The 22,370-nt window shown below is 47.5% G+C and overlaps 8 protein-coding genes across 8 annotated transcripts; 2 read left to right on the top strand and 6 right to left on the bottom strand.

Annotated features, from left to right (window-relative positions):
* Nucleotides 1–608: 608 nt before the first annotated feature.
* Nucleotides 609–1,097, bottom strand: SERLADRAFT_436049 (uncharacterized protein; the record flags this gene model as incomplete). The annotated part of the gene is made up of 3 exons (XM_007316327.1): nt 609–769; nt 821–1,012; nt 1,064–1,097. 3 exons carry the CDS (start codon nt 1,095–1,097, stop codon nt 609–611), a joined length of 387 nt encoding a protein of 128 aa, XP_007316389.1.
* A 116-nt stretch (nt 1,098–1,213) lies between these two features.
* SERLADRAFT_436048 (uncharacterized protein) lies at nt 1,214–1,599 on the bottom strand (the record flags this gene model as incomplete). Its single annotated transcript, XM_007316326.1, has 2 exons — nt 1,214–1,497; nt 1,554–1,599. 2 exons carry the CDS (start codon nt 1,597–1,599, stop codon nt 1,214–1,216), a joined length of 330 nt encoding a protein of 109 aa, XP_007316388.1.
* Nucleotides 1,600–2,639: 1,040 nt separating this feature from the next.
* On the bottom strand, nt 2,640–3,290 carry SERLADRAFT_436047 (uncharacterized protein; the record flags this gene model as incomplete). The annotated part of the gene is made up of 2 exons (XM_007316325.1): nt 2,640–2,958; nt 3,010–3,290. 2 exons carry the CDS (start codon nt 3,288–3,290, stop codon nt 2,640–2,642), a joined length of 600 nt encoding a protein of 199 aa, XP_007316387.1.
* A 1,514-nt stretch (nt 3,291–4,804) lies between these two features.
* On the bottom strand, nt 4,805–6,576 carry SERLADRAFT_414351 (uncharacterized protein; the record flags this gene model as incomplete). The annotated part of the gene is made up of 9 exons (XM_007316324.1): nt 4,805–5,245; nt 5,307–5,425; nt 5,484–5,676; nt 5,745–5,835; nt 5,899–5,976; nt 6,026–6,075; nt 6,128–6,137; nt 6,200–6,305; nt 6,359–6,576. The coding sequence occupies 9 exons, from the start codon at nt 6,574–6,576 to the stop codon at nt 4,935–4,937; spliced, it is 1,176 nt and encodes a 391-aa protein (XP_007316386.1).
* Nucleotides 6,577–7,142: 566 nt separating this feature from the next.
* SERLADRAFT_348094 (uncharacterized protein) lies at nt 7,143–8,747 on the bottom strand (the record flags this gene model as incomplete). Its single annotated transcript, XM_007316323.1, has 8 exons — nt 7,143–7,453; nt 7,502–7,629; nt 7,690–7,882; nt 7,946–8,036; nt 8,109–8,236; nt 8,296–8,305; nt 8,375–8,480; nt 8,536–8,747. 8 exons carry the CDS (start codon nt 8,745–8,747, stop codon nt 7,143–7,145), a joined length of 1,179 nt encoding a protein of 392 aa, XP_007316385.1.
* A 1,345-nt stretch (nt 8,748–10,092) lies between these two features.
* Nucleotides 10,093–11,370, top strand: SERLADRAFT_463018 (uncharacterized protein; the record flags this gene model as incomplete). Its single annotated transcript, XM_007316322.1, has 3 exons — nt 10,093–10,538; nt 10,620–10,892; nt 10,949–11,370. 2 exons carry the CDS (start codon nt 10,692–10,694, stop codon nt 11,048–11,050), a joined length of 303 nt encoding a protein of 100 aa, XP_007316384.1.
* A 521-nt stretch (nt 11,371–11,891) lies between these two features.
* SERLADRAFT_384582 (uncharacterized protein) lies at nt 11,892–12,931 on the bottom strand (the record flags this gene model as incomplete). Its single annotated transcript, XM_007316321.1, has 3 exons — nt 11,892–12,142; nt 12,198–12,298; nt 12,365–12,931. The coding sequence occupies 3 exons, from the start codon at nt 12,617–12,619 to the stop codon at nt 12,001–12,003; spliced, it is 498 nt and encodes a 165-aa protein (XP_007316383.1).
* A 2,484-nt stretch (nt 12,932–15,415) lies between these two features.
* Nucleotides 15,416–21,470, top strand: SERLADRAFT_447447 (uncharacterized protein; the record flags this gene model as incomplete). The annotated part of the gene is made up of 20 exons (XM_007316320.1): nt 15,416–15,647; nt 15,698–16,127; nt 16,202–16,461; nt 16,523–16,838; nt 16,903–16,998; nt 17,064–17,285; nt 17,353–17,548; nt 17,617–17,832; nt 17,893–18,282; nt 18,339–18,442; nt 18,512–18,628; nt 18,684–18,798; nt 18,860–18,975; nt 19,032–19,196; nt 19,264–19,615; nt 19,676–20,040; nt 20,117–20,214; nt 20,275–20,452; nt 20,561–20,630; nt 20,699–21,470. 20 exons carry the CDS (start codon nt 15,416–15,418, stop codon nt 20,792–20,794), a joined length of 4,134 nt encoding a protein of 1,377 aa, XP_007316382.1.
* Between the last annotated feature and the right edge of the window lie 900 nt (nt 21,471–22,370).

Below are 22,370 nucleotides of genomic sequence, written 5' to 3'. Positions count from 1 at the left end.
AAAGTAGAGATGAAAGAAAATGGTGTATGGAAATGAAGAAATAAAAGGATAGGATGTGAGTGTATCATAAACAGGATATGCCAACAGGGAGCTCTATATACGACACAAAAATAGCCACTATCCCAATCAGGATCTGGGTGTAATCTCTCAGATGCATTCTCTCCTACAGAGAAACTGTTAGAATATACTCTGACATACCAATACTCCATAGGATAATACCTCTGATTTGTAAGCCAGCCCAGTATGCAGCAGCTATTCTGTGTAAGACGTCCGTGGTTGCATGTCATGTTTAAGATCCTACGTTGTATAACCTTGGCCATATAGCTCAATTGGTAGAGCAGCTGACATGTATCCAGAAGGTTCCAGGTTCAATCCCTGGTCTGGTCATTATCCAATTTTATCAGAAACCTCATCTGACAATGTGTAGGAACCCTCGCGAGAGTGCTGCTAAGGGTGCCATGTGTAGGCTATCTGGGTGCGGTTTATTATCCACTCTCAACAGCGTCCTGATGGAGTGGAAATGGACTTTATGCACAGGCAAAACTAACATCGTTGTATATCAGCTTGAGCTAGTGGCGGAAAAGGATGCCATACATACAAGTGTCCTTTTAAATATCCAAAGAAGAATCAACCACAAACTCTGAACCCAACAGTAAGGCAGGTAGACCCTTTGGTGAACAAAGGAGGTTATCTAGTTCCTTGGCTGTGAGATATGGACAGCTCTTTGGGGCAAACTTGATAGAGCATGTGATTGTTACAGCTTTACCCTCTGTACATATGAATAATCAAAAAATCAAACAGAAAAAGTGTATTTGCTTACTGTCGGCTTCCACGTTTGGTTCAGTGATCATGTCTACAGCCTTCGTCTCCTCTTTCTCCTCCTCACTGCTGTCCTTTACTCCCAATTCACACTTCTCTGGGAGAGTAAGCTTGCACAATTCGAGATACCGTGCATCCAGCTCAGCCTCCACAAAACTCAGATTACCCTGGATTGATGATGCTGTTGATGATACTGTCAACTAAGTCAGTACCAACACGGTGGGAAATGAGCTAATTCAAATACCTGTTATATCAGCAATGGAAGACAAGCATGCCATTGACGAGGCTTTTTTGTGGGCTATGAAGACATACTATGATGAGCAATGCTGATGGGAATAAATAAAGAACACTTGCCTATTCTCTTTTCTAGTACCTCCTTCAGCATAGCAGACACCTATTCTTCTTCCACTGTGTTGTTAATGATAGGAGTAGAGGGCAAAGAAGGAATGTCATCAGATGAATATGAAGGAGAGGACCAATCATCTCCGGATAATGATTGGCCCGAACTTGATATAGGAGTTTCATTGCCCTTGCCTGACATTACAGCTACTTCCTCTTCCTCTGTGTAATTGCCAATCGGGACTGAAGGTAGTGGAGGGAGGCCCCCAGAAGAACATGGTGGTGTAGTCTCATTGGCTCTAGATATATATTTGTTTGAGCTTGAATCAAGAACACCAACTACACTTTGGTATTAGCCTCCATCCGGCAGAATAGTAAAAATAAAAATCACTCACCGAAGTTTCCTTGTTCATTGTTGCTCGAGAAACCTATGTCGCACATGAGACCTATCCATAGACATAAATATCACACATACCTTAAAGCATGATTGACACCTCATCCATCTCCTCTGCATTGGATGACCATGGAGCACAATGTGACTTGGTATCTATGACCAACATATTACTTAGATTGGTACAGTTAGGTTGATTAAATGAATTAAACACTATATTCACAGCGGTAAGTTGACTAAAGGTAAACGAGGAATATATTTACTTACATGGTGGAAGGGAAGGTCTTAAAGGCTTTCAAGGTGAGGACTGAGTCCCAAGTTCCCCAAAGGCTAATTCTTGGCTCTTGAATGAAGATTGAGAGGGAAGCGGCATTATGCACCTCGTAACTGCTTCCCTAAACACATCTTTTATCTCCCTTTCTAAATTTGAACATGTGTGTTTGGTCACAGTAGCTACTGGTGGCTGTTGTTTCAGATTATCTACTTCTGATAGTGGATCAGTAATGCAAGTGGTTGGAGCATCCCTATTTTTCCAGATCTGACTTTCCTGGTTGCTGGCTGAACATTGAAAAATGTTGATTGACAACTGGGTGGGTTCCTTTCTGAGCTGTATTCTGAAGTTCACATGGGTTCAGTCGGGCTGAGAATCATGTTTGATATCACTTGAATAGTCTATAAATATATTATGAGTACAATGTCCGAAGTCTATAGCCATCACATACATCAAAGTTGCTGTGGTACTTCATTTAAGTCTATCCCCTCCAAATCTGACAGCACAGGAGCACAGGAAGTTTGAACATCTACGATAGTCTCATAATTTGTGTTATCAATGAGTTGACCTATGGATTATTAGAATCACGGTGAGAATTGGTGAGCAACAAAGAATCTGCTTACTCTGAGACAAAGCCTCTGCTGAACAAGGATGAGCTGAACCTGAAGGCAGGCGACCAGGTTTTGCCCCACTATTGGCTGGTATATCCTCCCAAATGTCAGTGATTCCTTGCAAGATCCCTGCTGACTGCTGTTCACACAGCAATTTCAGATCTCTGATCTCCAAGAGCAAGTCATTGATTTGAGAGGCTGCTGCGTCTCAAGTGATAATGGATGACTGGAGAGCAATTAATGACAGTTGAGTGCAGCAAAGCTCCGTTCTAAGTTGGTCCACTTGACGCTTGTAGTCTGTCGCCAAGTTGAAAGATGCAAGAACTGCCTTGATTTGGTCGTTGTAGTGAGCTTTCTGCTGTTCCCAAGTCTCCTCACTGTTGGCCAATTTGTCGGATATGTCCTTGATAGTGTGCTCGTGAGAAGCGAGGGTTAAATGATAGGAAGCAGTGATCTTGGCATATTCATCCTCCATCGCTCTCCTTGTGCGTTCTTTGATCTTGGCTTCTATTGCCTGAGATTCTTGCCTACGCTAGTCCAGCCAGTGTTGGCATTGAGTTTTGCGCTCCTCACCTAACTTCTCTAGTCGAGCATGGTAGCACCTGTGATCAAGGTGGTTCTGTTCCTTCAATACCGCCTTCTGAACCCGGAGAGTATGAATTGTTGATGTGGTCACCTTTTGATATTCGCATGCTTGACAATGTTGTTCCTTAAGTGCCATGTTCTCGGCCTCGAAAGGATTAACATGGGTATTGTCTGCTTTGCCCAGTGAGGGGCTGTGCTGGCCGAGAGGGTAGACATTGAGCAAGGCAGCAGAGATAAGAAAGATTCCACAGAGACCGCCAATGATCATAATCATGGCAGACGCAGGAAAGGCCTCCACAGTGGAGATAAAATGTGTTGGCCAGTCAAGTTAAATGAGCCAGCATGTGACTAACAGAAACTTGAGCCATGGTGATTGATGGTGATGATGATATTATTGATGAGATATGAGTGTTTGAAGATATAAAATGGGGCAAGTTATGATGATGGATGGAGAGCTTCCCTTGCTGTACTTTATACGCGGACGGATGTCAGCCTCCCCGCCACTCTCAATACGTGCAAGCAGCTGACTGCTACACGTCAATGTCATAAACAATGTTGTCCGCCAGTTGAGTTTGCAGGAGACTCATCATGTACAGGATGATTGCCTGAGAGAACCAGCGAGCTATCTGATGTGATCAACAACCACGGACACTGATACTACAGTGGAACACTGGTGTTATAATGAATGTGAATGACCAAACTGGTCAGTGGCCAGTATTCCATTACAGTTTTGCAATTCCGGCTCAGCGTCACTGGCAGCACATTTCAAAATTCCTACACTAGACTCAGCAAGAATCACGTCCATGTAGGCAAACACTACTTACTTTGACAGGTGAGCACTGACAGTACTACTAGTATCTTTTTCCGAGTCCCTCAAGTCCGGACTAGGTATAATGAGTGATTAGGTTTTATCACAGTGATATTAATCCTACACTTTCCCACAATTAGCACACTGTGAATGAAGAGATCGCAGGACTTACCAGTGCTTTTTGATGGATTTCTCCCGGTCATCATTGTCGGAGTTTTCAAGTTATGAGTATTCTAGTCTTATCCAAATGACAGGCCTTTTGGGGGAGCCTGCTTTCTGTGTTAATAAGCAATAGGTGGTGCCACAGCTGAGCTTTGGCATCAGGTGGCATTGATGGATGATCGGCATGGGGTAGGACTCAAAAGAAAAAAGTAGTAGAGCTGACTCAATAGCGACTAAGCCATGCACAATTATGCTCTCAAAATACAATACATGCCTTCTACAGCTAAACCTCGTCATTCATCACCAATGAGCAGCAGCTTTCAATATGGTGTATAGTAAATTGTGGCATCACAGAAGAGCAAATGCCTCAGTGGGCCAATGGCCTACCCCCATGGCCTTTTAAAATCAATAGCTAGGCTTATTTGCTTGCTGGAATATCACAACTACTAATGCCAGGCCTTGATAGACGTGGCCTTGAGGCCTTGCCAGCGTGATAGACAACAATTTACTTACCATTTTCACCTCAGTAGCTCATTCGCGGAGCAGGCCCACCTGAAGGCTGGTCTGAGTTTTGCGGAGTGCTTTCGGAAGCTCATGCCGTGCTCTCGAAAGTGTCGATGATGTGGCTATTGACACCGAAGGCGAGCTCCCACCAAAAGGCCTTTCATTCGGAGCAGACCTTAATTAGCAAGATATATCGACTGTCATATTTCTTGAATTAGGTCAGCAACTGGAGACTATGACGATGGTGCTGGAAGTACCCGGATTATACTTCCGCGGCCACACTGCCGCCGGACGTGGCGGTGCTCTTTCATGTCAATTTGCACTACGATCTTTGTTTTCTATATACAACACAGACGACAGCGTACATCGCTATTCAGAAATGAGGATGGAAGAGTTACAAGGACCAGTCGAATACACAGCTAAATGTATATCATTGTAGCCAATCTAACTTTTGTGAGTAGCCTCTGGATAGTCTGTATATCCCTTCCTCAGCTCCTCCAGACTCGCCTGAGGTCCAGGCCCATACAACGTTGCAAAATCAATCTGCGTGTCTAGCGGAATGCCCATCGCTATCCTCTTTGGCACGTCAGGATGGCTGATGAATGGCATCCCAAAGACCGCAGCGTCGATTTGCTTCGACGAGATCAGAGCCTCTGCCTCATCGGGTGTCACACCACAATTCAAAAACAAAGGTGACCTTTGGATGATTGGGCGGTATGATGTGAGAGTGTCATGTTGAATCGCACGAGGTACACCTAGCATAGCACAGGAACTCAAAGTCAGAACTGGGTTAGTGAAGAGAAGCAGTGATCTCACCATCATATATCACGTCCAGAAAAGGTAGGTATCTCATCATACAAATATAGGCCAAGTCAAGTTTGTCGGCTTCAGATATGAAGTAGTTGTAGGTGTTCAGCGTTTCTTCAATTGGCATCCTGGATTATCATAATCGTTAGCCTTCAACTAATGTCAAGTGATTTGACTGTGAATTACCCCATGTCATTGTACCCGCCAATGGGGCTAAGTTTAATTGAGACTCTCTTATTCCCGAAGATGGAGATGAGTTCCTTCAGTGTATCAAGAACGAAACGGGAGCGATTTTCAACCGAACCGCCCCATGAGTCCGTACGAACGTTAGAGGTAGAGTCAAGGAATTGGTGGACAAGATACCCGCTCCCTCCATGTACTGCCCATAGCCATAGCATTATTTCACGCTCGAATTGTAAGTAGCACAAGCACTATGAAAGGACTCACATTCCACTCCGTCAAAACCAGCCTCCTTGGCATTAATTGCTGACTGCTTGAACTGTTCGATCAAAACACGAGGATCATCTATGGCAGTAGGCTAAATAAGTGCAGGAGTCCATGAGATAACGCCAGAAATTTTATCAGTGTAGAGCACACTCACTGTCACATATCCAGGCATACCAGGGATAAATCTAAACTTTCCGCCTCTTGCAGAAATAGCTGATGGAGCAAACACAGGCTTTGAAAGAAGTAAGTATCATCAACAACCAATGAGCTCAAAAACACACCTCTCCCGAAGCTTTCTGTTCAGGGGCATCTGGATGAGAGGTTCTGCCAACTGACCATGAAATTACGTTGAGCTCATCCACAACCTAATACAGACAACTTACGGTGCCAGAGCTACCAATGAAGTAGCCATATCATTACTTACAGCAAAGTGCGGAATTAAGAGCAAAACACACCTGAGCAAAAATCAGACAACCCTCAGCATGAACTGCAGAAGTGATCTTCTTCCATGCTTCCACTTGTTCTTTGTTCCATATTCCTGGAGCGTTCTGCCACTCAGTTCTATGCAAATAAATCGTGAGATATGTGAGTCGAACGGGTAATGAAAAACCCACCCTTGTTGTACAATCAGAATACCCTCCGAGATGATCAGACCAGGACCTCCTCGCGCACGCTGAACATAATATTCCAGGTTGAGATCATTGGGAACATTAGTGGGGACACAGCGAGAGCGGGTAAGTGCAGACATGACGACCCTATTTGGCATCTTAAGAGGACCAATGGCGAGGGGGCTCAAAAGAGCAGAATGGTTGGCGGTGGTGGTGTTGGCCATCGTTAAACAGTACCCAGTTAAATCGAGGACTCACGTCAGTGAATTTGTTGAACATAAACCAGCTGGAAGGGCCTATTTATATGGATTTTCGAACCCGCTGGGGAAGGTGTGCTGCGGTAACGACTAGCGATTCGTGATCATTGGGGATAACCTAGCCCCAGCAAAATGCCAGACAATAATCAACGCCAACAATCGAGTCATTTTCATTTCAGCCTAGTGTATATTCCCGAGCCAATCACGATATAACTCGCAGTCATTGTTACGGTGGTGATTTGTTAGTGTAGGGTCCAATCGCAGTATGCTTACCTCCGATTGATCACTGACTCGGGAATATGTCCTCTCCTCTGGTCATCTTCACACCTTCTCTTCTTCTTACGAAGCGAGCAAGCTGCGGCGCCAAGGAAACCCAGTTCTGGGTGAAGGCCGGGCATCTCTTTCTCGAAACTGACTCAAATGATATTCATCCTCACCAACAAGACAGTTTGAACACTGGGGTATAACATCCCAAAAAACAAAATATCAATTCAGAGTCATTACAGATCCAACAAACTCATCTTAACAAGACCCTAGTTATTATAAGTAGCCTCCGGGTAATCGTTATATCCTTTCCTCAACTCCTCTAAAGTAGCCTGAGGTCCACCACTATACAACGTCGTGAAATCAACCTGATTATCAAGAGGGATGCCGTGGGCGATTCGCTTCGGTAAATCAGGGTGGCTGATAAACAGCATTCCAAAGACAGCTGCGTCGATTTGCTTGGACGAGATGAGAGCTTCTGCCTCGTCGGGAGTGAGGCCAGCATTCAGAATCAAAAGTGACTTCTTGATGGATTGGCGGTAGGACGCGAGTACGTCGTGTTGAGTAGCACGAGTCTTACCTGAAAGGACAAATGAGTGAAATCGTGAAAACGTAGAAAACGAGGTACGCGACTTACCATCGAACGTCGGGTCCAGCATAGCGAGGTATCTCGCCAGGCAGAAGTACGCCAGATCCAGTTTATCGGCTTCAGAGATGAAATAGTTGAAAGTATCGAGGGTATCTTGCAACGGCATACTAAATAAATAGACATACAATCAGCACCTAATGAGCTCCAACCGAAGAGAGTTTTATTACCCCACATCATTATATCCACCAGCAGGGCTCAACTTAATGCCAACTCTCTTATTTCCAAAGACGGATACGAGTTCTTTGAGGATTTCGAGACCGAAACGAGAGCGGTTTTCAACAGAACCACCCCACGAGTCCGTGCGAAGGTTAGAGGTAGAGTCAAGGAACTGATGGACGAGATAACCGTTGGCGCCGTGCACTGTCCCCAAATATAATGTCAGCAACGAACCCAGAAAAGAAAACACTTTCTTGAAGTGCTTACATTCAACGCCGTCAAAGCCGGCTTCCTTGGCATTAATAGCTGCTTTCTTGTACTGTTCAATCAGAACTCGGGGATCATCGATAGCGGTGGGCTGGTGAATAAGAAAAAGGTGAACAAGGTGATTAGAGAAACTGCAGCGTTAGGGTATAATAAAGACACTTACTGTAACATATCCAGGTTCACCAGGGATGAATCGGAACTTGCCACCTCGAGCAGAAATGGCGGATGGAGCATACACAGGCTTTCCCGCAGCTTTCTGCTCAGGAGCATCAGGGTGCGAGATACGTCCCACTAACCAAAAAAAAAGACTCAGATAAGAAGGGGGGGGAAAAAAACAAGGACTAGCTTACGATGCCACAACTATTATAAGGGAAACCGTATAAAAACAAGAATGATAAAAAAAAGCGAGTGGGACGCAAAGTGACATACCTGAGCGAAAATCAAACCGCCCTCAGCATGAACTGCAGAGGTGATCTTCTTCCAGGCGGCTACTTGTTCTTGACTCCAGATACCAGGCGCGTTCTGCCACTCCGTGCTGTCAAAATACAATGAGACTTTGCAGACGAAAGAAGAAAGAGACCAGAACTCACCCTTGTTGTTCGATAAGCACACCCTCGGTGACGATCAATCCTGCACCTCCACGTGCACGCTGAACGTAGTGTTCGAGGTTGACTTCGTTGGGAACGTTAGTAGGAGCTGAGCGGGAGCGGGTGAGTGCAGACATGATAACCCTGTTGCGAAGGGTCAGAGGCCCGATCGCAAGAGGGCTCAAAAGAGCAGAGTGAGAGGTGGTGGTCGACATTGTACTTTGTTGGGCTTTCTGAATCGATGCTGGGGTATTTGGTTTGGCTGACCGAGCTCTGGTGAGCCGCCTAAATACGTTTTTGAGCCCACTTAGCGGGGACGGGGAGGGCATGGTGAGAGATGCTGCGAATGGGGGAATGCTTCCTTTTGGTGACTAAACTGCTGAGCAGAAGGATGGTATACTGCAGAAGCTGCTGACCGAGCAGCACGTAGCAGGACACGAGGATGGCGAGCAAGACAAAGTAGGGACTTTCTTCCCTAACCCAGGGTCTCGTAGGTATCTCTTCCCTTGTTAGGAAAAAAGCTCACGGTACAAGTCATGCCAGGACTGGTCCAGTTAATCAAGTTTGATAATAAAATGTAATCGCCATGACAGACGCTGACTACGAGCAATGGCGAGGCGAGCAAACGATGGATTCGAGTACTGTAATGCATTGGTCAGCCATACTCTGCGCGGGAAAGCTTTTCCAAAAACATGACAGGCGCGTAGATAGGGTGCCTGCGGTACTCAGCAGCTTGAACTTCCTCAGAATAAGTAGTCCCTATATCCTCTACAAGCCATGCTTAGATGAAGATGCGGTCCCTGACCATAAAACTCTCTTGTTTTCTTTTTATGGGACTGAACCACATTTGAAACCAGAGAAATAGAAACGGACTTGCGACATGATAGATTGCACCTGTGTCACCCATATCGTTGGCGGCACTGAAGAAACATTTTCGTTCCTTTCATACGGTCTTCATGTCATAGACACAAATGTACAACCTCAACAGATGAAGCTCTTTGGATGATATCCAAAAAAGAATCGCGGGTCAGATGACGCTAGAGCTGGCTTCAACCTGCAAAAACGATGTATGCAACTTGTTATGGTGGGCCTGCGGTAAGTCATCACATCCCGCAGCTTGGCTCGTTTACAATTGTGACTACAATTCAATGCCTGTTTCATAGAGTATATACTCGACACGCTACCCCTATGCAAGGCTTGTGGCACGTGCATTTAGGTTAATGTTCACTCAACTTCAGCATATCTAAGACATTTGTTACTACGCTTATCACGTTCGATCTGTCTTTCACATATGATGCTCATGCCCAACGATTCATCCCCACCTCCTATGGCGGAGATTTTTATTTTTCCAGCTCTATTTAGCGAGAGACGAGACAGCAATTTCTTCTTCGTGCTCTCATTGTCTCCCCCGCACGTCCAAAACCGACACGCGGTCGCCACGGCTCAGGGCCTGGCCCGCACGTCGTTCATTACGCTCGATGCGTTTTGACAGCATGGCGCTCATGCTCACCCATTCCCCACCTCCTATGGTGGGGAATCTTCTGGCCTCTATCTAGCGAGACACAGAGACAGTGGTTCCCCCTAACTGCTCTCATCGTCTCCTAGGCACGCTTAACAAATCATAGACGCGGTCGTCACGGCTCTGCGCTCAGGGCCTGGCCTGCACGTCTTCAAACACGCTCAATGCGTTATACCACAGCATGACGCTCATGCTGTTTAATCTCCACCTCCAATGGTGGTGATTCTCCAGCCTATACCTAGGGAGACGATGGGGCTCTGTTTGCTTTCCATCCACCCTCATCTTCTCCTTAGGTACGCTTAAATCAAAGCGCTATCCCGCGGTTCGCGCTTCTGCACAAGCCTCATAGGCTGCGCTTCATGCGCTACTCGGCATGTCCAACATGCTCGGGCCCCGATCTCTTCCCTTGGAGGAGGTCGCCACCTCTATCAAGGCGACAATGAGAGTGGTTCCGTACCTTTTTTCACTGATTCTATCGTCTTGCCAGGTACGTTACACTTACACTCACATTTGTTATTGTAGATATTGAGTTGAGTTTGATATAATTCCTTCTTAAATCGAATTAAAGTCATATGCGCCCCGCCCCCTATCCTGAAGTGCTAGCTTCTCGGTGCGGCTGACTTAATTTAATTTTCACATTATGGGATCCTGGCTCCAGAGAGGACTGCGATATTTCATTCCCGGGCTTCTCTGGACCGTGATTAGCCGTATTTGGATGAAAGATGATGGCAACGACGAGAAGGACCGTAAACCGTTTCGTGTTGCTGCGATCAACACTGAAGGCAGTGTAGGCACAGGTTTACAGCTATACACACTCGAGTTAGGTTCGCTAGGGTCTGCTGTGAGTTCTCACCTTCCAAGTCACCCCGTCGACTTCTCCTATGTAACTTCCTTCAGCCTCGCTTTTATGTGACAGGAGAAATTTCACCTGGAGTGAAGTTCTGCCTGAGCCACTCGGATGCGCAGCAGGGTGACTCATTATTGTTAAATGACTGGTGATAGCGGTGTCAAATGCTGCAGATCGTCGGGCTGTTCCCTTGTGGTTCTATCGTACGATGTCAGCTCTGCCTGGGCTTTCCAATTCCTATGATGAGCAATCCGAGCTCGTCGTTTCAAATTCGTTGCGACGACCGTTGGAGCGTTATCGGTGAGAAGTAATTTGCGCATTGGTGGTGTGGTTAATGAAATAGGAGCTGGGGATGCCTAGTAGAGTATGAATGTCACTTGATGCGAGATGATTAATTGCGGTCAGGGATCCGTTATTACGAGAAGACTGGATAGGTCAGAGCGTCGTAGCGTTTCCGTCGGATGAAGATAAGATAACTTTACGCACTATTATTACTTGGAGGCGGAAAACTGTTTCGGTCGATCGTTCGTCGGTGAAGCGTACTACACTCCAAATGTCACGGTTCAGTCAGGTATGCTTGATTCACTGGATGACCGAAGTACAATATGTTCTTCATAATCTCGTTTTTGGTGGTCTCGGGCCCCGGCGAGGTCATAGTGAAGTAGTAGAGGAGCACCTGGATGAGCTTATCGGGGGAAGCTGATGAAAGCCTTGTTTAGGCTACGGCCCACGGGGCGTGTCTAAGAAGGTATGAGAGTCCTGGCGTGACACTCAAATACGCACCTCGACGTTTCTATTTTAGCAATAGATTCTTTTGTCTGCAGATTCCGATGTCTTGCCAAATTAGACTCAGGTCCGCGTTCCCAGTGCAATTCCCTGTCCCATCGGGATTCTTACGGTACACGATGTTGAGCTGAATACGAATTAGTCAAAGCCACGTCCCGAAGAATGGAGAGGCAGGGTACTGGCGCTGGAAAGTCTCAGATAGGGATGATGACAAGATAACGTCCATGAATTCGTACTGATACATGTGATTCCGAGGTTTTGCACTACTGCCCCACATCCGAATATTATTACATCTTTACTAATCCGTACTTATAACTTAGTCCTGCTTGACTGCCTTCTCGGTAGGGGGAACCTGGAAATGGATGGGGGGTGTTCTATCGAGGGTGGTGTACAGGAAGCTGATGATGCGACGACGGTCGCCTGTTTCGTCTGCTGCGACAGCGTCGTCTTGTTCGACCCTGTGATAGGGTGGGGTTAGCTTAGAGGGGATATGTAGATGTAAAAGGTACGAACTTTGCGCTGAAGTGAAGCAATGTCTGCCTTTGGGCGGGAGCGGCGCGGATGCGAAATTTCATTGATGTTTGTACGACGAACGATCCGGCGACTATGCCAGCCTATCGCAAGATATCATAAGTAACCGTCGACCGTCCGATCAAAACGGATGTGTGATGCACACGTACCTCATTAGAATTTTTCTCTGCTGCAGCTGTTATGACGTTATCGTCCCATTTGACTTGTGCACCGATGCTGGCTGCCCGACGGGAGAAGAGCGCGTCTTTGAGAGCGTCACGAGAGATGGAGGCGTGGTTGTGGGTGACTTGGCAGGATGGGGAGAATACGGCGTCGAATGCTTTGTAAAAGGCGTCATCTTCGGCGGCTTCGTAGACTGCAGACAAGCGGGACTGGACCCATGAGGAGAGGGTGGACGCGGACATGACTAGCGGGGTGCGTTGGGAATGCAAGAAAGTACAGGTGGTGAATAAGTTTATAGGCTGAGAGATAGAATGGCTGCGGGGAATGGGAATAGTAGGCAGACGAGGTGACTCGAATACGCGTGCGAGAGGATAGTAGGGACTGCGGCGCAGGAGAGTGACGCACATGAACGCATCGGTCGCGACGAACCACCGTCTCTATATGGTAGGTCACGTCATTCACGACCCCGTCTTTATCACTCTAACCACCACCACCACCACCACCACCGTCGACGTCGACATCCATCGTGATCGTTGTATGATTAGACCTGCGCACAGGCATTGGGAAACGAAAGATAGCCTAGGCGACGTTCGACAGGCTGAATTGGATTATCCACTCTACAGAAATCGAAGAGATTGCATGATAGAAACATGGAGTACGAGAAAGAGATGATGCGATGGGAGTCTCTCAGTAAGCATAGCATATACCTCGTCCCAGCACACAACTTTGAAAATGCAACAAAGCAACAATCGCTAGAGAAACTCATGTCGTAATTGCACCAAATACTATCAAAGAAGAGTGCGTCGTGTCCAATCCTCACCAACCAGCACTTGTACCACAAACATAGCATTGACTAGCGTGGTTGTTCTGAACGACCCGTCAGAGCCCAATTCTGCCGCTGCTACTCAAGTGTGTACAGCTTACTTCTAACGGACGCACCATCAACAATGGCAGTGCAAGTCCAGCCTTACCAACACCATCCAAATGCCACCGTATGAGAGCCCTTTGAGGTATCCTAAAACGCCAAGGGAGGTGCAATGCAAATCGAAATACGCCATCCTATCATTCAAACTCGATCACGGTTTCCACGTTTGTTCCTGCTGAAACCACCCAATCCACGGAAATGACGATACAAATTGGGACTAGCCTTTGAAAAGGGTATGCTCATTACCAGGAGTCATCTGTACTCACTGTTGTCATGGATGATGTGGGGTAATTCCGAGGCGGGGTCACAGAGGTTCTTATCACTTTTATTATGATTAAGACATGTTAATTCAATGGTCCAATCTTGAACTGCGCAATCGATAATCAACCCCGATGACCAATCAGACACAAATGTGCCTATCCAATGCACATATTGTGCCTCTTTCCATTGTCACCATTTTCATATCATAGGCGAGACTACGTCAGCCAGTCAAAGCTTGAGCGCTATCGGAAGCGTTGTGTCCCGAAAGTCAGTATATCACTTCTTTCTTTTTTATTTGCCGGTCCAGTCCTTTGACGCATGGTGTATCAGCTCTGTAGTATATTCAAGGTTACCGATGCACGGCTTGTTGGCTATTGTCGAAGTATTATATTGGACGTCGTCGGGCTACGTGAATCGAGGTCAATACTTAACACCCATGGTCCGACGCAGGGGCCAGGGCATGTTTTCGAAATTGGGCGAGCAGCTTTATGCTCGGGACGCTGTCTTCAGAAGCTACATGGGTAAAATATGTGGAGGTGTGGAGTATCTCTGGTAATCAGGCTTCTTTGATGGAGAGCTACGCCGCCTGTTGCTCTTTATCAACGTTTATGCAAACGCCTCGACGACAGGTATTGGCAAGATACTACGGGCCGCGGCTCTTTGGATCAGTTCCTGGATTTCAGCGTCTATCACTGTGCTACAAATGGGTCGAATTAGGACACGGTACAAAATAGCGATGGGCGCGATGACGAGACTTTAGAAAATCATAGCTAATAGCCGGGTTACTAGAACCCAACGTGGCACTGCTGTTGCATTGCTGCTTGACAGGTCAGTCTGTTCATTTGCGGGAAATCGGGAAATCGGGAAAAGCAGGAAGACAGACTGAAAGAATAACATCGATGGCTGACGCACGTGTAGGGATACTGGATACGTAGATAACATTAAGATGACATTGCAGAAAGACAAGCGCGACCTTGATTCAGTCGTATTAGGAGGGGACAATCTTTTGATGAGTCATAGCAGCATGGTCATCTAAAGTACGTGACGTTCCTTCGATATCCCGATAGACCAGGCAAACGCGGCAACGCGGAATGCGCTGCGGCCGCTATGGCTCCGTTATGTCAGGACATGACGTCCTCAAGGCTCACGTCGCTGATGCCGCACTGACACTCATTGGCTACTAGCTTTTTTTGACTAAAGCAGGCCAGTGTCATGTATTAAGTCCACACGCCTATAGCTATATCTGAATTTGTAGGTATCCAATCCGATTGTTCCAGTGCCAAACCCGTCGGATCCATCAAATGCGTCGCTTTCCCTCTCGGCATATCCAAGTATGCGACTCTACACCGGTATTGCAGCACACGCATATTATACGTGGAGTGCCATATATATACCTCTCACCTAAAACGTGAACCCACAAACTGCAAGCATTCTCGACCGCTGATATGTCTGCTGAAGGTCATTACGAGTCCAGACGATCTTCCGCTGGGAGTCAACGTCCCCAGTCTTATTATGCACAGGTAAATCACTCCTTCGCGAGCACTGCCATCTCACTAACCATCTATTCAATTCTTGAAGTCAACGGCCACTCATGAAAGATCAAGACCACTCTCTCAGTCGAGCCCGGCATTCGCCTTCCAAGACAGAGACACGAGCGAGCTTGCCAACGCTCTCAGAGGGCATTTCGCAGGTAGCCCACCACTCCAAGAAGTAGCTATTTCTATACATCCAATCTCTCCTTCCCTCGAATCCGTAAACACTGTCGTAGACCCAAATAAGTTCAATCTCGAAAACACCCTCAAAGACATCGTGAAAAGGTGTGTTTGTCGGTTGTATTCCGTTGCAGCAGAAAATGTTAACATGTATCAGACGCGATGCGCAGGCCATCAAAGGTCGTGAGCTTGGTGTCTTGTTCCAGAACTTACGGGTAGTGGGCACCGGTTCATCAGCCTCATATCAACCCACAATGGGCTCAATCTTCAATCCAGTGGAGATATTCAAGAGTATTTCGAATATGCGCCACCCGCCCACTCGCGATATCCTCTCGGGTTTTGAGGGCGTTGTTGCACCAGGAGAAATGCTACGTAAGTGTTTTGCTTAACCTATACTCTTGCTCCATTCTCACACTGCGCAGTCGTCCTCGGACGCCCAGGCTCGGGGTGCAGTACCCTTCTGAAAACGCTCGCAAACCAGCGGGGAGAGTACCATGCCGTAACCGGTGAAGTCTGTTACGACGCTTTCACCCCCGATGACATCAGCGCTCGCTACCGAGGCGATGTGATTTACTGCCCGGAGGACGACGTACACTTCCCCACACTCACCGTTGAGCAGACGCTCACCTTTGCCGTCAAAACTCGCACCCCACAGGTGCGCATTGGGGATCAGACGCGTAAGACTTTCGGAGAAGAAGTGTCTAGTGTGCTTACGAAGATTTTTGGCTTGGGACATACAAAGAATACCTTTGTAGGCGATGCGAGCGTAAGAGGTGTATCGGGTGGCGAGAAGAAGCGTGTTTCAATTGCAGAGGCGATGGCGTGTAGGAGTCTCATAGGCGCTTGGGATAAGTGAGTTAATACCATTCCCATTCTCTCTCTCTTTGTATATGGTTATGTCATTTTACTCATTGCTATACTTGTAGTTCCACCCGTGGCCTCGATTCTTCCACCGCCATGGAGTTCGGCCGCGCCTTGCGCACAGCGACGGATATTGCACGTGCAACTACCATTGTATCCATCTACCAGGCTGGAGAGTCGCTCTACGAATTATTCGACAAGGTCTGTGTCATTTCAGAGGGCAAGATGGTGTACTTTGGTCCTGCCAACCAGGCGCGTGAGTACTTCATCGGGATGGGGTATGAGCCGCAGAACAGGCAAACTACCGCAGATTTCCTCGTTTCAGGTGAGTACCATTGACAAAATCGAGATTTACAATTCTGAATATTATCTGATTTTAACATCAGTCACCGATCCTATTGGTCGCAGAGTTGCCTTAGGCTTCGAGTCCCGTGTCCCTCGCACACCCACTGAGATGGCCGCCCACTTCGTCAACTCGCGTCTTGGCCGCGAAAATAAGGATGCGATTGAGGATTACCGGCACACGCACGTCGACAAGAACCGCAAAGCAGACTATGAACTCAGTGCGTTGCAGGAGCATTCTCGACACACGCCGAAGGATAGTCCATATACAATTTCGATCCCCATGCAAGTCCGCGCTGTGATGCTTCGAAGAGTCCAGATTTTGAGGGGCGATATTACCACGCAGGTGGTCCAGCTGCTGTGAGTATCCTTACTGGTAGTGTGTTTGAATGAGGCTGTTGACTGGGATGGCCTATGATTATAGTGCGCAGGTTTTCCAGGCTACTATCATGGGTACAGTGTTCTTGCAGCTTAATGATGCAACGTCTGCATACTTCTCTAGAGGCGGTATTCTCTTCTTGTACGTTTCGCCCTTCTATCCAGCCTTTTCATATGGCTCAAACTGTTATTTTCTGTACTGTACAGTGCTCTACTTTTCGGTGCCCTCTCCTCCATGGCTGAAATCCCTGCCCTGTACGCCCAACGGCCGATTGTACTGCGCCACCAGAAGGCAGCAATGTACCATCCATTCGTCGAGAGTCTTGCGCGTACGATCGTAGACATTCCAATGACTTTTATAATCCAAGTCGTGTTTTCAGTCCTGCTCTACTTCCTAGTGGGTTTGCAGAGGACGGCATCGCAGTTCTTGTACGTTGGTTTCTTCCTCATTTTCATTCATTGCTGCTCCTGTTTTGCTCACTCGAACATCACGCAGCATTTTCTTTCTTGTCACGTTTACAATGACGATCACTATGAAGTCGTTTTTCCGTATGATAGCTGCGAGCTTCAAGACAGAGTCGGGCGCAATCGCGTTGGCTGGGGTGCTGGTTCTCGTCCTGACGCTCTACACTGGCTACACGATTCCGAGAGACAGCATTGTGGCCGCGCTGAGGTGGCTGACATATTTGAACGTAAGTTGTTCTTCATGGAATTTTTAAACTAGTGCAAGACTTATAATTTACTTTCATTGGCGACCCAGCCCCTCCGATTTGGCTTTGAATCGATCATGGTCAACGAATTTCATACTCTAAACGGCACCTGCTCCACCCTCGTCCCACAAGGAGCAGGATACGAAGGTGTCCAACTGGTAAACCAAGTCTGCACCACTGTAGGCTCCCTGGCCGGAGTCCCGACTGTCGACGGAAACACGTTCGTAGCTGATTCATACGGCTACTACTTCAGCAATTTGTGGCGGGTATGTCTAATTCAAAGATTTTGCTATCTATTTCAATAGACTAAATGTCCTGGTTTGTAGAACTACGGTATTATCTGTGCTTTTGGAATCGGCTTCATCGCAATCCTCCTGATCATGACAGAGATCAACACCGGATCCGCATTCGATACCACCGTCACGCTATTTAAGCGCGGTTCGTCAGTCGCTTTGACCGAGCAGGCTAGTGCGAACAATGATGAAGAAAAAGTTGCACCCGCCGCTCCCCTCGCCGACAATTCCCGCATGACACGCCCAGTCACACGAGCAGTAGACGCGGAGAAATTTTCTCCAACACCTGACACCTTCTCGTGGCAGCATCTGAATTATGTTGTACCTCTTTCTGGGGGGGAACGTAAGTTATTAGATGATGTGGCAGGCTATGTCGCGCCTGGGAAGCTGACGGCGCTTATGGGTGAATCGGGTGCTGGCAAGGTACGTGAAATGATGATGGTCATTTTAATATAGAACTGAAACGTGGTGATATGAAGACTACCCTGTTAAATGTCCTCGCTCAGCGTGTTGGTACTGGTGTCGTCACTGGCGATCGTCTGGTCAATGGCCAGACTGTTCCTGCTGATTTCCAAGCTCAAACGTAAGTCCATCGTTTGATTTATGCATTTTAGTGGGCTCCGCTGAACTTATTCTTATTGGATTTCTGCAGTGGTTACGTGCAGCAGATGGACACACATCTGCCACAGACGACAGTCCGTGAGGCCCTCATGTTCTCAGCTACCCTTCGTCAACCGCAATCGGTGCCTGTGGCCGAGAAAGAGGCTTAGTACGCTCCCTTCTCGTCTCTTATCAATAGTAAACTAAATGTAACGAACCCCTAGCGTGGAAACATGTCTCGAGATGTGTGGCTTGGAAGCACATGCTGATGCGATAGTGGGGTCTTTAAGCGTCGAACATCGTAAACGCACGACGATTGGGGTAGAACTTGCTGCCAAGGTGAGTTTCATACGGAAGATTCCTAGTTTTGCACTGTATATTAATGGTGGCCATGTCTCAGCCGAAACTCCTGTTATTCCTGGATGAGCCTACGTCTGGACTTGACTCGCAATCTGCGTGGGCAATTCTAAAATTCCTACGCGACCTAGCTGACAGAGGACAAGCCATCCTCTGCACGTAAGCACTTTCAAATTCGACGTGAAATAACCAAAATCTAACCTCCTCGTTGACAGCATCCATCAGCCGTCCGCAGAGCTCTTCCAGGTCTTCGACAGACTCCTTCTCCTCCGCAAAGGTGGTCAGGTTGTATACTTCGGTGATATTGGTGAATCATCCGGTACATTGATCGAGTACTTTGAACGGAATGGTGCTGAACATTGTGGACCTGATGATAACCCGTGAGTTCTCGCTTAATAAAAGCTCCTTTGTTACCACGACTAACCTTGGTGACATTTTCTACTTCAGAGCTGAGTACATGTTGGACGTCATTGGTGCCGGAGCCTCTGCAACTAGCTCGATCGACTGGCACGGTGTCTGGAAGCAATCCCCAGAATATCTCAACCTGCAAGATGAACTCGAGCGTATCAACTCGGAGGGACGTCTCCGTCCCGTTGAGCAGGGTGGCCGTCAATCGGAGTTCATTACCTCTTGGCTGCACCAGTTCTGGGCGCTAACCAAACGCGCGTTTTCAAGCTATTGGCGCAACCCGGGATACGTGATGGCTAAGCTGGTGCTCAACGTCGCAGCAGGGCTCTTAAATGGTTTCACGTTCTGGAATTCAGCGAGCAGCGTGCAAGGGTCACAGAACAAGCTCTTCGTACGCTTCTTTTCTTCATATTCGTTGTTGTCATTGTGCTAAACTCGAGCCCCCACGCAGTCTATCTTTATGGCTACAATTGTCAGTGTCCCACTGGCTCAACAGCTCCAAGCCGTGTTCATCGATGTACGGACGATTTATGAGGTGCGAGAAAGGCCTAGCCGGATGTACAGCTGGACTGCACTGGTGATGTCTCAAATTCTCGTCGAGATTCCCTGGAATATCCTTGGCTCGTCACTCTTCTTCTTCTGCTGGTACTGGACCGTAGGCTATGAGACGGATCGCGCGGGATATTCCTTCCTCATGTACGCCGTCATATTCCCGGTGTACTACATGTCGGTTGGCCAGGCGATCGCCTCGATGGCACCGAGTGCAATTATCGCGTCCTTGCTGTTCAGTACACTGTTCTCGTTTGTTATCACCTTGTGAGTGTCTTTGTTTCTTCCGAGGCAGTTGTAAACTGTTTGGATCGAATTTTTTGCTGATGATTGTTGGGAATAGTAATGGTGTTCTGCAACCGTTCTCGCAGCTTGGATGGTGGCAGTGGATGTACCGAGTGTCGCCGTTCACCTACCTCGTCGAGGGTCTCTTGGGCCAAGGTAAGCCTTTGCCTCGTTTCACCATCACATCACAGCATACTGACGACAATCTTCGCATAGCCATCGGAAACCAAGAGATGTTCTGCACCTCCTCTGAGTTCGTCCCGCTGACGCCCCCAAGCGGACAAACGTGCGAGTCGTATATGCAGCCGTATATCAACCGCGTGGGCGGGTACCTCGATGATTCTTCTTCGTGTTTGTACTGCCCTTATCAGAGCACCGATGTGTGGTTGTCACAGTGAGTTTTAGTTTACGATTTGGGGTTTCCCCCTTCCCCTTTTTTTGTTTTGGATTCATATCATATGTGGTGTCGAACTTGCGTTTCTGACTACCTCTTGTTTTCTAGGAGCTTTAACATCGAGTACTCCCATCGATGGAGGAACGTGGGTATTTTGTGTGGTGTCATCGTGTTTAATGTGAGTCTACTCTTTTCCTACCGTTCCTTCTTCACCGAGCTCAATTCTTTCACTTTTCCGTTTCTCAGATCTTCGCCACCTTCGCTCTCACCTACCTCTTCCGCATCCGCCAAGGCAACATTTTCCGATCGCTCAAGAGCAGACTCGGGCGATCGCGATCGTAGATTTCGGATTCCTTCGACATGCGTCTACTCACAGACGAATAGACGACCAGCCATAAAATCCATACGCCCTAATTAACCCACAACGAAATTCAAGCATACATATATAAACGATACAACGGAATGTCCGAGTGACGATGCGATGCGACGGCAGACACGGCAGATTTGCGTGCCCGTGGACGTTGATGGACATTCTCGCATCGTCGATTAATTTATGTTCCCCCCCCCAAGTTTTTTTCCCTTTCTCCTTCGCCTTTCTTAATTTGTGTTTTTCTTTCGCATTCTTGTACTATATTTACTTCTTATACTAACGTTAACGCGGTTTCATTATACGCTACAACACCCACTGGCATTACGTCCCCTCACGATCGCTTTCACGGTACCATATCACATCACATCCTAGCATATTATAGCATAGCATAGCGTCTCAAGCTCCTAGCTCCTAATCACCCGGAACCCGCACCTCCCTCATGCGTCGTCGAGTATTAGCAGACGTACTGCTGATACTCGTAGTGTACTATATTTGCATTGGATTATAACCTAGTATTTAAAAACGTGTTTCTGCATATGACTGGCTGTTCGCTCAGGCTGGTTGGGCAATTATTATTATTATACATGATTGATGATCTTAACGCTTGCGCTGTCTGGAAGTCGATCCTTGAGCTTGTCAATGGAAATCAAAAAACAAGCAGGGCGTCAGAAGGATGTGAAATGAAAAACAAAAAAAAGAAGTGTGCATTTGCTTATTAGTAGGTAGTACGACCGTCTTCCTCCTTCCTCCTGAATGGTATGCCTGGGGGGGGACTAGCCTTTGCTTTGCTTCGCGCTTCAAGCCGTTCGGATGGGGTCTATACCGTGAACTCATCATCAGAAACGCCTCCTGAGGTATTCAAACGGGCAAAAAAAAAAAAAGAGGGTGCGGGGGGGGGGCGGAAGGAAAGACCTCACCTCAGGCCTCAAAAACCCGCAGCAGCCCGAGAGTCTGAGGCGTTCATGTTGCATCGCAGCCCCAGGGCCCATGCCGTCTTCCAACCAGGCCACTGAACGGAATCAGCCAAAAAGAGGCGGGTCTTCAAGTGACTGCGGTCGCGGTATGCATGCGCAGTGGCAGCAGCAGCGGCCAAGTTGCTCTCTAGCCCGAGGGCGCTTCATGACGGTACTAGTAATATATATATATATATATATGTTTATGTTTATGTTTATGTTTATGTTTATCCATTTCCTTGCCATGAAGACGGGAAAACATGTGAGTCGATCAACTTGAAAGTTCACGGGTGCCAAGAATGCAAGAAAAGACGATCGCGAGCATGGTGGAGAGCGTACATGGCGAGAACGCGGCACAATCACAACGCCAACGCGAATGACTAGATAGAACACAGATGGGAGAGATCGTACGATTTGGGATGACAAGAGCAAGAGCAAGAGCGAGAGCGAGAACAACGCAAGGACAGGTGGGGGGTATGTAGCAGGTAGCGGGTAGCAAGTATCAGGTAGCGGGTAGCAGGTGGCACTGGTGGCAGCGAGTACGACGGTGCGTAGGATATAGTAAAGAGTCGTCAACGTCACGTAGGCCTCCTTC

Source organism: Serpula lacrymans, assembly GCF_000218685.1.
Source record: "Serpula lacrymans var. lacrymans S7.9 unplaced genomic scaffold SERLAscaffold_5, whole genome shotgun sequence".
Taxonomy (NCBI): domain Eukaryota; kingdom Fungi; phylum Basidiomycota; class Agaricomycetes; order Boletales; family Serpulaceae; genus Serpula; species Serpula lacrymans.
The sequence above is the reverse complement of the archived record's forward strand: the minus strand, read 5'-3'. Positions and strand labels throughout refer to the sequence as shown.